Below are 15,771 nucleotides of genomic sequence, written 5' to 3'. Positions count from 1 at the left end.
ACCTAACTTTGAAGGTGCAGATGCCTCACACCCTAACAAGCTGGAGACAACTGACCAACAAGGAGCGCCGATAAAGGCAGGAAATGGTGGTGGGGGACGAGGGGAGTGTAATTGGAAGGTAGAGAAAAGGATTTGCTTGAGTGGGTTCCTGAGATATAATGAACAGTAAAAACGGTAGGGAAAAAAATAGCCTTTAATAAAATGAATAGATTGTGATGCATATAATGTGTACATACAAGGTGTGCTGTCTGCTTTTGATTTTTGAGGATTCTTGGTGTAACTGTGATGCATGGTGCTGAGATTCTTCCTCTCTGGAGACTGTGGGGGAGCTGGCTCTGTGGAACTCTCCCTCTCAAGGCTCTGATTTCTGGTTTGTATTCTAACTGGCTTTTGAAACGCAACTAGAGAAACTGCTTCTTGTATTCTGGTCTTAAATCTGTCAAGTCTGCCGTTTCAACCAACATCTTAGACTGGAAGAATGGAATTCACTTTGACTGCTTGAGCACGGGGAGAGGTTTATTTTACATTAAAGTATAAAAACTACACATTTGAATTTGCCCTTTTACATCAAAACATGAACATCTCTTGGTCTTTCACCTTTAGGTTAATAGGGAAGGTCACTTTAGATTTTAAATGCAGATAAATAAACTTAAGTTGTTTTTAACATGTATAAAAATATGCATTATGTAGAAAAATGAGAAATAGAATCTGAGATCAAGAACCATTTTTTTTTTTTTAGAAGTAGGTCGTGTTGATTTGGAGCAAATGGTGGCTTGTCTAGGAGTCCTGGAATAGTCTAACCCCATCTTATCACTTCTGCAATGATGGATGAACTTCTGTATTGAGGGAAAGTGATTCAAGTGCTAAAAATACAACAACTGAGGTCAAACAGCATTTGTGTGAAACTCCTAAGCTGCTGCTCTTTGGGTGTTCTCCCAGGAGAAATCTTTACAAAAAAAAACAGGAAATGCTTAATAAAGGACATATCATACTTATTACAATAAAGTACCTTCCCTGAAGCTGGTTAGTGGGGGAAAAAAAACTTCTGGGATCAATGATAAAGATTGAACAAGGAATCCTGAATGTTATAGATCTAGTGTGGTGTGCGCTAATCACACATTTGGGAGAAATGGACTAGGTAGTGATTACTGATGCATATACAAAATCATTTATGCTATTGCCACATGACAAATTGTACATGTATGCAAACACTGTTGCACAGTCAGTATTCCATAGCTACCATTCCAGGCCTTTCAATGGTAAAAATAAAGGAGAAAATCATTATCCCAGATGAGCAAATGTAGCTGGGACACAGTTTCCTTAGAATGGAGAAATTCCTGCCTCCGTTGTGTCAATGTCGTGCTCCTAGGAGGTGAGAGGAAACATATCTTTAGACACAGAAAAGTCTCTACTGAAAGCCCAAATTCTGATCTTTGATTCCACAAAGTGATCATTCAGATTTGAAACAACTTTGCTACAATGCTTAAGAATAGAATACATTGGCAAGGTAATAAGAGTAGGAACCGTGATTAATTATTCAGTTAGAAACAAAATATATTTTGCTCGTATAAATCAAAATATGTAATTAAAAAGTAAATACAATAAAAGATGTCCATGCAAACTACACAATAATGCATTTCATTTAAAAACTAATCAAAACCTCTCCGTGGTATATTGTACACAGATGGATGCAACTTAATTTACAAAACCTGCAAGGTCAGGTCTTCTGTAACAAAACAAGTGAAAATACAGCCTGCCTGCCGACAAAGTCAAATTTAGTTTGGACAGAGACGTTGATCCGCGTTAATATTCCCCTTGAAAAACACGCATTTCTCAACAGACTTGTAATAAAGAGCACAGCAATTCCTAAAGCAGTCAACCCTGTTGATTTGCACAACAAAAAATTAAAGAACTGATCAAAATACCCTAAAATGTATCTAGTTACAGTACTGACACATACAAATGTAAAAGATCACTATGCTTTGCGCATTTTGTTTTACAAGGACAACGAAGTAACAGTCAACTGACAGTTATTCTAGCTGATCCATGAATTTCTCTGGTGGTGCTAGTATTGTAAACTGTTTAAACTCATTTGAAGTGGATTTTTAAAACCAGATTTGTCTTGGACAATGCCAGTTACATGTAATTATATGCTTTGAGGCTTGCTTCCAAATTTCCAAATACATTTGACATGTAATGCCTTCCCATTAGATTCCATTCCAGGCTCTGATGAGGAACATAGATCAAAAGTGAACATACACAAACACCACATGAAAGGAAACAGCAATGTAATGTATTTGGAGAAATGCTGGAACATGTTTACAGCTTCATTTCGCAACTTAACAGGAAAGGGTGAACAGAATTTGCCAGATGTAACCAATCCCATGGATGCTGAAAGAAGTGTTTTTTTTCCTATAGGCAGGTTCACACAACCATGTCAATCCATGAATGAAGAATGAGTGAGCCCAACAGCAAAATTAACAGTTCAAAAAGGTTTCATTCTGTAAAGTGGCTTTCCTTACCTTTCTGGTTTGTACTGTTTTTATACAGGCTACTACAGCTGAAGTATATTATATGATTATTATAATGACATGATTATTATAATTTTCTGATTTAGTAGCTTTCATCACTTCAAACAGAACTATCTTGAGACATAATATACATTCCATATCATTTTAACCTATTAGCACATTGTGATACTACAGAATAAAGTGGATTCATGAAAACATATCAGCAGTCATATATATGTTGGTCATTCAGGTGGGTAGCTGCGTCAGCATGTGTAGGCTGCAAATAAACAAGTAATAGGTCTATTCCTGCTGAAAAGAGAAGAAAGAAAACACGTTTCAGCTGTGGAGCCTTATTCGGGTGGCTTATTCACACCCGAATAAGGCTCCACAGCTGAAACATTGCATTTTCTTTCTTCTCTTTTCAGCATGGAATAAACCTATTGTTCATATATATATATTATGACTGTTAATACACATACTTATGTATGTAAGCTATAAGTAATTAAATAACTACAGTAAGTCACCGATAGATTAACAAAAGGCATTGGAATATGTATACCATCCTCTTGTTGCAGGAGGAATGTTAAAAAAGTTAACCTAGACCCCACTTCTAAGGCATGTAGCATCCCAGTCCTAATCACCATATCAGCCCCTCACTCGATTTCAGATGATTACACCTCGCTCACCTGATTGAGCTTCTTAAACTCCACGACCTGGAAGAAGATGTGCTCCAGGATGCTCTTAGCATCTCTTTGCTCCTTGTTTAGTTTGCTGGTCACCCCCAGGATGTCACCACACTTGCGAACGTAGAACTCCAGGTCATCATCTGTGCCTGTGGAGAGTAAGAAGGCGAAATGAGAGACAAGATGCTGCAAGGACATACTGTCACTGGGCCGCTGATCTCACAGTGACCACCGCCACTCCAATGCAAGAGTGTGTCTGGCGACGAGAAGATCATTTTAGGTTTTGGCAGGAGGAGAGCGGGGCTAAGGACTGCTTTCAGCTTGGCCCTGCAGTGCGGGACGGTTTGAACTCACACTTGTTGGAAAGCTGCGCCAGGCGCACTCGCTCAGAGGAGAAGGTCTCGTCCAGGTCAAAGAGGTCAAGAGCTGGCGGAGGAAGGTCTCGGAAAGCTGGTGGGAAGACCTGGACAAACGGCAGCAGCAGAAAACCCCCCCCCCCCAAAACGAACCACAGTGAGATGCCCCGTCTTGCACAGCGTGGGATTTCTTACTAGAGCGGAGGAGGGCACAGGTGCCTGCGTTACTCACGGCCGGCTGCAGCGGGGGCAGAGGCGTCTCGAACTGCGGCTGGATCAACTGGAGTGGCTCATGCTTCACGTTAACCTGTTTGTAAGAGCTGCAGGAAAGAGAATAAAAGAAAACGGTTTCCCTCGAACTCTAGAAATCGAACTCTTTTCTGTAATAACAATTATTCCTTACACTTATATAGTGCTTTTCTGGACACTCCACTGAAAGCGCTTTACAGGTAATGGGGACTCCCCTCCACCACCACCAATGTGCAGCCCCACCTGGATGATGTGACAGCAGCCATAGTGCACCAGAACGCTCCCCACACACCAGCTATCAGTGAGGAGGAGAGCAGAGTGATGAAGCCAATTCATAGATGGGGATTATTAGGAGGCCATGATTGGTAAGGGCCAATGGGAAATTTGGCCAGGATGCCGTGGTTACACCCCTACTCTTTTCGAGAAGCGCCCTGGGATTTTTAATGACCACAGAGAGTCAGGACGGCACCTATTTACAGTATAGTGTCCCCATCACTATACTGGGGCATTAGGACCCACGTGGACCGCAGGGTGAGCGCCCCCTGCTGGCCCCACTAACACCTCTTCCAGCAGCAACCTTAGTTTTTCCCAGGAGGTCTCCCATCTAGGTACTGACCAGGCTCACACCTGCTGAGCTTCAGTGGGCTGCCAGTTGTGAGTTGCAGGGTGATATGGCTGCTATAGTGTCTAGCCCCATAGGGATAAGCCTTAGTGGAAAGAACAACTATGACCAGTAGACTCGTGGGTGGGTAATGAGGATGGGAGCCCCACTGCACGAAGAATTGATGAAAAGTGGAATTTATAACGGCCATCAAACCTCGCCTGCATGTTTCTGTAAGAGGTGGAGGTGCATCTGTTGAGAACCACTTTATCATGCAGACTCCACACACGCACACAGATGCCCAAGACTGGAACTGCACACAAGATCCCGGAGTTGTACAACCCCAGGACGAGCTGTCATGTCACTCCATGCCCCTTCCACATTCCCAAATCAGTTCCTTTTAAAAGGGAATGCTGAAACGTGCTAATTATCTGCCCTCACACTGGCGGAACACTGCAGGTACAAAAAGGGCTGCCCACTTCCCCGCGCCAACGCTGCCCTTCCTGGAGGTACTGACTTGATGACCTGCGGCAGGGCGCTGGTGGACAGCCTGAAGAGTGACGTGCTGAAGAGGGAGGTGAAATCTCGCGGGTTCTCGTCCCCCTCCTGGAGACACACGCGCAGACGCTCGGACAGCCGGCCCGTGTCCGGGAGCATGGTGTAGTCGGAGATCTGTGGGTCACGCACGCAGGCACACACATCACTGCCCGGGTCCCCAGAACCTGGGACAGGACTTGCGAACAGTTTCTACGGAAACAGAACGGACCGAGCCGCACACTGTCCCCTCACCTCGGGGTCCTCCGCATCAATCTGGTTCAAGTGAATCTCATCGGTCATGAGCCACTGGAAGAGAACGTCCTAGAGAGACGGGGAGCACAGGGTCTTAAGCAATCGTGTTTCTGGAAAGGTATTGTTCCTCAGTAAGATTTCATTTGAAATGCAGGATACAGACACAAGAAAACTCACATCACACCCCCGACAAGCTCTACGTAATAAATATGACTTTCCTTGACGAGAATGACGAGAGTTGTATTTTCATTCATTCCAGTCAGTAATTACACTACATCTGCAAATATTCATCTGGACCCCTAGTATTCAATGTCCTACCCCACAATATTACCGAATTAGGTCTTCCGAAAATTCCAGAAGATGTGGTACGCCCACATTTAGAACAATGATCTGGGTGTGTGTGGCGAGCTGAAGGGCTTACCATGATCTTACTGTTCTCTTCCTTGTCCAAGTACTGATCACTGAACATGTGACAGGAGCCCAGCACTGCCAGACGCCCTGCCTCCTGCAGCACACCAGGAAACAGAGCAACCAATTAACCACCGGCTTCATGTTTCATGTGCTCGCAGAACACACATCGTGCAGGCTTTTCTCTATGTTGAGGGGAAAACACAACTGTATGTGGCTTCTACAGCTTCCAGGATGAGAATAATGAGAATGAGGAAGAAATCTAGCTTGTCTCTTTCTAAATTGTCGTCAGGCATGCTTGTTTTTGTTTCCTGTGACACTGTTAGGCTGGTCTTAATCATGTCATCAATCACGCTTTTGAAATATAGCTGCTTAGCTAGTTTTGGAATAAAAACTACACTGGTTAATCCAGCTTACACAGAAATTAGAAGGTTCAACATGTTGTAGAACTCCTGGTCTAGGGCAGAAAGATTCAGGGTTCAGGGATCTGGGACACTGTGCTCTGTTCAGGAACAGACAGACACAAGCTGGACAGACTAAGGGAACAAAATCTTATTAGCCCGGAGCACATAAGGGTTTGTGGGATGCGATTCAGGCATCCATTATCCTGAAAGTTATTCACCTATTCAAGTCAACATCAGCAGCAACAAAAGCACCCAGGGACACAAGCAGAACTGACACTTAAGTGTTACTTAGGAAGGAAAATATGAAACACTACTAGCAATCAAATGAGCAAAACCGTCCGACGTGTAACTTAACGTCTTACGAGTCAAGGAACAGAAGGAAAACTAAATTGGGAACAAAGAGGGCAAAATTGAGAGAGAGGACGCCTACCCAGTTAAAGATAGGACAGCTTGCAAACAACAATTTCTTTTAAACTACAGTGTCACAATCCAGATTTCAGCCATTTGTTTACATCTCCAAAATGTTAAGAAAGGGAGAGTTAATTTTAATTCGTTTTTATAACTCTTTAATCAGTGATAACTTTGGCCAGTGACATCGAGAACTAGCCGAGCTGGGTAACGGGCAGGTAAGGGTGGAATCAGCACCTGAAGACCCCTCAGTCTCCAGGGCTGTAGGGATGCAGCCCTAAGTTTGCATGGAGAACGGAAAACAGGAGAAAGGCGAACTGGGAGGCAGGGACAGAGAGACAGCCGAGGCCCTACACTCGCAGCGGCCCACCTTGGCCTGGTGGAAGGCGAGGACGGGCCTGTTGAGCGGGAAGCAGACGGAGCCCGTCGACAGCACGGCCGCCGCTGGCTTCATCACGCTGAGCGTGGCTCCGTAGGGGTACACGAAGGTCAGAGCCCTGCAGGGGCACACAGCAAGACCCGCAGCAATGGGAATGAGCGGCACCCCGAGAGCTGGGGGTGACCACACTTGAACACAACAGACCCGTACGGAAACTGATCCGACTTTCTGAAAAAATCAGAAGGATAAAAACCTTAACCCTCCAGAACACCAGACTCTTGGAAGATGTTGAAAAATGTGTATTTAATAATAGGAATAATAATTGCTTACACTTACATAGCGCTTTTCTGGACACTCCACTCAAAGCGCTTTACAGGTAATGGGGACTCCCTTCCTCCACCACCTGTGTGCATAATACACCAGTACGCTCCCCACACACCAGCTCACAGTGGAGAGGAGAGGAGTGATGAAGCCAGTTCAGAGATGGGGATTATTAGGAGGCCATGATTGGTAAAGGCCAGGGGGAAATTTGGCCAGGATAAGACCCCTACGCTTTTCGAGAGACGCCCTGGGATTTTGAATGACCACAGAGAGTCAGGACCTCGGTTTTACGTCTCATCCGAAGGACGGCGCCTTTTTACAGTCTAGTGTCCCCGTCACTATACTGGGGCATTAGGACCCACACAGACCGCAGGGTGAGCGCCCCCTGCTGGTCCCACTAACACCTCTTCCAGCAGCAACCTTAGTTTTTCCCAGGAGGTCTCCCATCCAGGTACTGACCAGGCTCACACCTGCTGAGCTCCAGTGGGGCTGCCGGCTGTGAGCTGCGGGGTGATACAGCCGCTGGTTATTTCCCTTTGTTGACAGAAACAGTAGAAAGACACACCACACATTGGCTGACATCCCTGTAAGGAGCACTTACTGTGAATTATTCCCCGTGCTTTCATCGTCAATCATCCCCGTCACCACTTTGCCAGCGGCACGACTGATCTCCCTTGAGGGGGGAAAAAAAAGCACAAATTTCAAAGTCAGTTACTAATATATCACTATTATTAAGAAAACAACCCAATGCAACGGAGACCAGCTGAGCACAGAGCACTGAGGCTCCTGCTGCTGACCCTTCTGTTTCGGTTTCTTTCGTCTCCCCTGCAGCCTGTGTCTGGTGGGTTTCTGCGTCTCCCAGTTTTGGAATGGTAGGGTGGGGGGAGTATGGAAGAAGATAGACTCAACTCCAGCCTCCTCATTGAGCAAAACCCTAAATTCCTCACAAGCATTTTCTTTCTACGTCTCTGCTCTGTAAGGTGTAACTGTGGAGTACCCTGTGGGGCAGGGCCGTTTAGATACCCAGACATGATCGGTTTGAAAACCAGGCGCAAAACGAAAGGAATCATCTTATATGTTTGTCTTTCTAGTGTTGTAAATGACGCAGTGTCCTGCGACAACGGGATAAACGATTCAGCCACTAAATTCTTAACCATCAAATGTTTCACTTAAATGTTCCTCACAGAGAACATTTCTAGTCCAGGGGTTCCTAGTTTCTGAAAAGAGAAGAGAAGTGAGGGTAACTAATGTGGGCCTCTCATAGTGGCACAAATGGATCCGGCTTGCTGGTCCGATATCGGCTACAAAGCTGGCGACGCCGTGTTGAGAGCCTCTGCTCTTGTCACTGGGTCCTGGACAGTCTTGATATCTATATGGAACTTTCATAGCTGCTTGGACGAGTGGTGCCAGTAGGGGGCAGTGGAGGCTTGGAATAACGGAGCCCCCTGAGCCAGAAGCATGTAGCCTGGGGGCACCATTGCAGAAGTTTGCCTGTACATTAGATTTTAGAGATGCCTGTGTCGAAAGTGGGGAATGACTACTTTTATTTATGCCTTGCATCTCCTTGTCTGAAAAAACAAATGTGTTCACATAAAAGAAAATACTATCGTCCCACTCAAGCTGAACACATGAGTAGCTCAAATCGAACAGAATTCTAACCGCCTTCTTGCTGATGCTATCTGTCCATATCGCTGAAGCCACAGGTTCATCTTCAGTACAAATAAAACTGAAACATTCACCTGTTTAATACCCCATTGGAGACAAGAGCTTCTTTGGGATGAAAATACTTGTAGTACACGTTCCTAATCACTGTATCTGTCAGAAAGGAACAGAGAGAGACATGGGTTAGAATAAGAATTAGTAGTGTATTAATCGACCTTGCTTTTTAGTTTGGTCCTTGGGCAACACAGAAAACTGCAATCTCTTGACCACAGGTTTACTGTTGCTCAGTAGTAATGCACTAGCACACTGGCCATTAGAGCAATCGATTCTGGATGACATGAAACCCAGAACCAGCTTTCCAGCATGAGTTACAGAAAGGGATGGTCTCAAGAATGCAGTAAAACAAAGATAGATTTTGCCAGCAGTGTAACATTTTTCACATGGACCTCAAAGGGGGAGGCAAATCAGAGCACTGGGACTTTAAAAACTCCTATAACAACTAATATTCTGACAGCTTATTCTGACAACCAGGCAAAAGGTGACGAATTTACTCAACTCACGTAGAAAACAAACTGTAAAAGGGCTGTAGATGGAGATAAGATTTGAATAATAATAATAATAATAAACTTTATTTTATATAGCGCCTTTAAAGGTGGCTTATCAAAGCGCTTTACAGGATGACAACAACAATAAATAAGAAGAATACACAAGATAAAACGCAATTTCAATATATAGAGGAGACCGTGGATGGTGGTACTAAGAAAAGCAGAGGGATGAAGAATGGAACCAGTTCAGTAAAGGTTTTTCTGAAGAAGAGGGTTTTGAGTCTGGATTTGAAGGAGTTTACAGAAGGTGACTCTCTGATATCCTTGGGGAGAGAGTTCCAGAGCTTGGGGGCATAACACGAGAAGGCCCTGTCGCCCATACAATGTAGACGGGCTTGGGGGACAGTAAGGAGAGCAGACTTAGAAGAGCGAAGGTTGCGAGGTGGGGAGTAGGGCGATAATAGTTCAGACAGGTACTCTGGTGCCAAGCCACGCAGAGCCTTATAAGGTGAGCATGAGGATTTTAAAGTCTACACGGAATTTGACCGGAAGCCAGTTAAAACCCGCTTGTAACAGCTGAAGATCGAAATCCCCTAACATCCCTGCACGCGTCTCCTTGGCTGCAGTACGGCACTGTGGGGGCAGAGGGTGTGGGCCCTGCTTACACTTATATAGCACTTTTCTGGACACTCCACTCAAAGCGATTTACAGGTAATGGGGTCTCCCCTCCACCACCACCAATGTACCACATCATCCAGCCCCACCTGGATGATGTGACAGCAGCCATAGTGCGCCAGAACGCTCACCACACATCAGCTATCAGTGGGGAGGAGAGCACAGTGATGAAGCCAATTCATAGAGGGGGATTATTAGGAGGCCATGATTGGTAAGGGCCAATGGGAAATTTGGCCAGGACGCCGGGGTTACACCCCTACTCTTTTCAAGAAACACCCTGGGATTTTTAATGACCACAGAGAGTCAGGACCTCGGTTTTACATCTCATCCAAAGGACAGTGGCTGTTTACAGTATAGTGTCCCCGTCACTATACTGGGTCATTAAGACCCACATGGACCGCAGGGTGAGCGCCCCCTGCTGGCCCCACTAACACCTCTTCCAGCAGCAACCTTAGTTTTTCCCAGGAGGTCTCCCATCCAGGTACTGACCAGGTTCACACTGCTGAGCTTCAGTGGGCTGCCAGTTGTGAGTTGCAGGGTGATATGGCTGCTGGCGGAGAAGGAACCAAAGACGTGACTGACCAACTGATCATGGATCTTGGCATAAGCATTTGGAGAACAGTATTGAAAAAGAAAGAGACTTTAGATTTTGGAGCTGGAAAGCAGCTTAGCTGATTATAGAGATCATATATAGAGAAATGCCTATTAAAAGATCCCCCTACCTCACAACCATTACATTTAATTTGCAAATCCTTCTGCTGCACCCAGTTTAATTTTTAAAATATTCATAAATACAGCACAGACAAAAGGATTTTTTCAAAACATTTCCCCCCAGATCACTGGCAGGCACACCACTACTCTACGGCAGGAGCACCAGGAAAGAAAATAGGACCGCTTCCGCCATGGCAACGGACTGTTCCACTGGGCAGGAAGATGGGGGTGGGTCAACCATTAAGACTGTGCTTCTGTTACTGTACCTACTGAAATGCAAAAGAGTGGGAAAACTGAAGGATTGAAAAACTGAAGAAATATTAAATGTGCATTTTATGTAAAATGAATATAAAATGGTTAAAAAGGACCTGACGGGATTACATAAAGGTAAGACCAACGATGAAAGGAGAGTGGTTAAAGGAATCCACTATGCCACCAAAATCTTTCTAGCTGCAGTGAGATCACCCAGCCAGACCCAACTCTGTCCCACTGAGTAAGCGGGAACATCTTCGTCTAGTACAAAGATGAAAAAACACAATTCCAAAACTTTGCTACCTTAGCTCAAGTTAGCTCAAGAGAGGCAACAATTGAGATCTTTCCAAGTGTGGTGTAAAATGTATTTATTAAATGCACACATGGGCTGGCAAAACCTAGACCAGGCATACAATGTTTTCATGCTGTGGAGATCGCAGACTAGGCATTTATATCTTCCCAGCACTCATATACCCAGAATAATATCAAACTTACTGCGTTCTAGTAGGAATTTGGCCGGGAAGTTAAAAAAAAAGGTGATCAGAATGTCATAGTGATACAAAAAGCAATTTTTCTTGACAGCTATCCACCCACGGACCCCAATACAGAAACTGGAAACTCCTACATAAGAAAATCAAGATACCTGCTGCTTTATACTCTGAAGATATAGAGGCTACAACATATGACTGCTACAACACATTCATGCAGTCTGTGTGTGTGCGTTTCACCCTGAAACTAGACTAATAGGAGTTCATCGGTAAATAGCTGAGCAGTTATTACTGAGACTTTTGCACAGACATGGTATATTAGAATACACTGGTCTGTAGTTGTCGAGTATATCATGAGCCATATTATTCTTTCTCAGGATCAGAGTCAAAGCAGCCTTTTTTACTAAAGGAGGTACAATCGCAACTCTCAGCAACTCATTGCTAACATTTTACAACAACGGACAGAGAGCTGGACAACTAGACTGAAAGGGGAAGGAAACAGAACCATGTAATACATCTTAGAGTAAGATCAGCACAGTCAGTAAACAGGGTACCAAAAATGTGTGAGTATCAAAATTAGGATCGGAAGCACTTATTGATCTCTAAGCATTATTCACTTAATGGAAGACGGCCTGGATAACCCGTAGGGTAGCAAAAGTAGCACAGGCGTTCAGTGGAACCAAACCTACAGGATGAGAGAGGCTAAAGACTCACCACTGTTGACCATGATTCCAAACTCCTCCAGCAGGAAATTGATGTTGGTGTCAAACTTGAGCTCCCCCCCCTCTCCCAGCATGACCAGGACATTCCCTCCGCCGTCCAAGTATCGCTTCAGCACCTCCAGCTGCACAAGGAGAGAAAGCGCAGATGGAACACAAGCACAGCTCTGCAGACAGGAACCACCAGCACTCTGGAAAGTGCTGAATCATCTGCTCAGGTCAGACAGATGTAAATATCAGCGGCACGTTTTTCTTCTCAAGATAGATTGAGATGTACCTTTCATCAAAATGTGTTTGCCTAAACAACTACATGTCATGTCCACAACAACCTTCCTCTCCATCTGTGAAATGTCACTTGTGTAGGAATTGGTTTGTGTCTCTTCACTGCTGGGCAAGACTGAGGCATCTCAAACACAATCTTTAGCTACAAACATGTATGTTATGAACATCAGAGTTTTACTCCAAGTCTTGACTAGTGTTTTTTCACATTATAATAACTTTGTTATTCATACACGTCATTTTTTGTGAGTAGAACCCTAATCTTTAATTCACATTGATTCAAAAACATGATCACAACAACACAGAGTAAATGACACAAGCACTAATGAAATAGTAGATAAACTATCACATTTACTTATCTAAAGTGGTTAAAATTTCAGAAGAGTGTGAAATTTACATAATTCTTACAGAAAGATGTAAAAATACTGAGGTATAAGTGTAGAATAGTATAAACTAAGACTTCTGCACTGCAGTGTAGTTAATGGATCAATCAAGTCACATTTAAATCTGAGGTCTACTTTTTGGCATTCAAAATGAAAAACAGCTGAACCAATCTCACAACAGTTTAAAACAACTTTTCCAGGCCTAAAAGCCTGGACAACATTCAGACAAAGTTATGACTTAGTTAATAGAGTGATCAGAAGGACATGTAGTGCACAATCTGGGCTATCTCTTAACAGTCATATTGTGGAGTGTGAAGTCATTTAGAAATGTGCATCACTGCAAGTTAAATTATATGCAACTGCGTCTCCTGTGTATTTTACTAGATAATATCCTGTCTTGCACATAAAAAGCTCCATCTCTACCTCAGCTGCTGTGAACTTCTCTCGAGGTCCTGCTGTGATCCACAGCTTCACACCAGCCAGTTTCTCCGAGGAGAGCTCTTCTTTAAAGCTGGGGGCACAAGCATTCAGAGCTGTGTCAACTGTTGAGGGAGCACGGTAAATGCTGATTTCAACCTAACCTCTGAGGAAAACCTAGGTACCGTATGCAAGAAGACCCAACAGCAAACTTTAGAAAGAGTTAAGAAACGTTTAGTTTCTTCCTAAGAAAATTTGGCTCTTTCAATGCCTGTACCACAACACTGACTTGATTATATAGATCTTTCATTGTATAATCTTAATGCACAGAATAAAAAACTGAGCAGGATTGTGAAGGTAGCCAGCAAAATTATTGGTGCACAACAGCTACAGCTTTCAGACATCTATGTCAAACAAACGTTGCAGAAAGCCAATATAATCATCTGAGCATTGATTTTAAATACCTAGATTCAATTTAGAATTAAGTTATCTTTTATGCACAAGGCTCTTAACCTGCTTAATCTTGGACTAGTCATTACACATTTTACTTTATTTACATCTTTCTTTCTCATCATACATGTATGGCTCTTATTTGTCAATGAGTTCATCTTGTGTTAAATGTGTTGTATTGTATCTTTTACCTGCATGCAAAGCAGATTTCATATCTGGGACACTAACAGGAAGTAAGAAACAATAACGCTCATTAGTTATCTGCTCTGCTTAACGTGCTGTACCTCTGGATCTTCCACTGGGCTCTCAGCTTCTTCTGCAGTGACTTGAAGCCGTTGCTAGCCGTGAAGACCTCTCTTTTGGAGGCGTTGATCACGACGCTGTTGCGCTGCTCTTTCTCCATTCTGATCGTGACAGGATGAATTTCCTTCTCTTCATCGGAGGCTGAAGCAAACAAGCAGCATCCCTCACAGATCTGTTCAAACACAGCAGTGGGAGCCTACAGTGCACTCCTCGATCTACCGCTGCCGTAGGTACGAATAGACGGCGCTGATGAAGACTACAACAACTCAAGAGTTAAACCACACATCTTTAACAGAGTGTAGAAAGATAGGAACGTGTGGTCTCCAGATGGGTACCACGGATCAGCTCATATTCTATAAGCGATAAATGTACCCGCATTATTCAAGACGTATTGCAGAATAAGGCATTACTGAGCATCAGCGTCCCATGACCCAGCTGATCATAAATTGACTTTTACGGGGGGGAAAAAAACACCGCCATCCGATCGCTAAACATTTATCTGTAGATGTTTTTGTTCATATCTCTCGATACCAGAACACTGACAAACAGTAGCTGCTGCATTCCCGAACTTCAAATCAATCGTGTTTAAATAAGACTTAAAAACCTAAATGTTTTAACTAAACCGCCATCATCAGCTACTCGGAAGTGTGGCGTTTGTCCGCTTTACAACTACTTTTCATAAACAACTAATTAACTCTATTTTGACACATAAATACAAACTATCCTTACCTGCGAATCAGGACACCATCTTCAAGAGGCCGCTCGCAGGGCATGCTGGGAGAACTCTAAAAACACAACGGTAACTAGGACCGCTTCCACTATGGCAACGGGCTGTTCCATTGGTCAGGGAATATAGGGGTGGATCAACCGTTACCACCGTGCTGCTGTTGCTGTTCTAAGTGCAAAGCAAACAGAGGGAGATGAGGAATAAAATTGTGGAAAAATTGAATAAATCAACGTGTAATGTGTAATGTGTAATGAACAACAGATGTTAACTAACTTTTAAAGTGAAAGATAAATCTGTAATAATAAATCTTTATTTGATAATAATATTCTAGTTAGCCCACTGGTCTACATTGTGCCAATGAGAGAAGTGAGGACCTGTGTCTCCCGGAGAACATTCCAGTAGAAAAAGGCTCAGCTGGTACCAGCTGGCGACGGGTACCTTCCAGCTCAGAAAGTATCAAACCAGGTAGAAACCGGCTCACCTTTAACAGTGGGAACGCGATCGCCTTCTTAGTTAACAGGTGAGAAGTTTAAACCAGTTCATACCAACAAACACCAGCAACAATTATAAGAAACCAGTTGCTAATGTGTACTGGAGCCAACAGGATTTTCCACTGGGAAGGAGCAAGGGGGGATTAATTCCACACTGAAGAGAAAAGAGAGAAGAGGCTCCACAGCCGAAACCTGTGTCCTTCTTTCTACTTTCCAGTGTGTATTTAACCTCCTTTTGTTCCAAAGAGTAAAGAACGCTGAACTGTCAAGTATGTATGAACGTCAGGAAAGTTACAACTGTGAGGCCATCCAACCCATCGAGCTCGTTTGTGTGATTGAGCCAGGGATCTTGTCCGAGGAGCCTGCTCCATAGTCCCACAACTCTTTGTGTAAGTGCCCCCTGTCCGCAGTATTCTAAATAATAATAATTGCTTACAGTTATATAGCGCTTTTCTGGACACTCCACTCAAAGTGCTTTACAGGTAATGGGGACTCCCCTCCACCACCACCAGTGTGCAGCCCCACCAGTCCGCTCACCACACATCAGCTCTCAGTGGGGAG

General features: G+C 43.9%; 1 protein-coding gene across 2 annotated transcripts; it reads right to left on the bottom strand.

The window, feature by feature from the left end:
• Positions 1–178: 178 nt before the first annotated feature.
• Positions 179–14,819, bottom strand: ift52 (intraflagellar transport 52 homolog (Chlamydomonas)). 2 transcript variants are annotated; one of them, XM_006639439.3, is made up of 14 exons: positions 14,722–14,819; positions 13,974–14,133; positions 13,246–13,333; positions 12,156–12,285; positions 8,848–8,923; positions 7,710–7,781; positions 6,779–6,905; positions 5,610–5,693; positions 5,189–5,257; positions 4,917–5,071; positions 3,782–3,869; positions 3,548–3,656; positions 3,197–3,342; positions 179–1,365 (listed from the first exon to the last, which is right to left on the bottom strand). In XM_006639439.3, exons 2-14 carry the CDS (start codon positions 14,090–14,092, stop codon positions 1,321–1,323), a joined length of 1,308 nt encoding a protein of 435 aa, XP_006639502.1. In that variant the 5' UTR covers positions 14,093–14,133; positions 14,722–14,819; the 3' UTR covers positions 179–1,320. The 2 variants fall into 2 exon arrangements, with proteins under 2 accessions (XP_006639502.1, XP_015220200.1); XM_015364714.2 differs by having other exon boundaries at positions 13,974–14,164; positions 14,722–14,779.
• Positions 14,820–15,771: the final 952 nt, after the last annotated feature.

This window comes from Lepisosteus oculatus, chromosome 16, assembly GCF_040954835.1.
Source record: "Lepisosteus oculatus isolate fLepOcu1 chromosome 16, fLepOcu1.hap2, whole genome shotgun sequence".
NCBI classification, from domain to species: domain Eukaryota; kingdom Metazoa; phylum Chordata; class Actinopteri; order Semionotiformes; family Lepisosteidae; genus Lepisosteus; species Lepisosteus oculatus.
The sequence above is the reverse complement of the archived record's forward strand: the minus strand, read 5'-3'. Positions and strand labels throughout refer to the sequence as shown.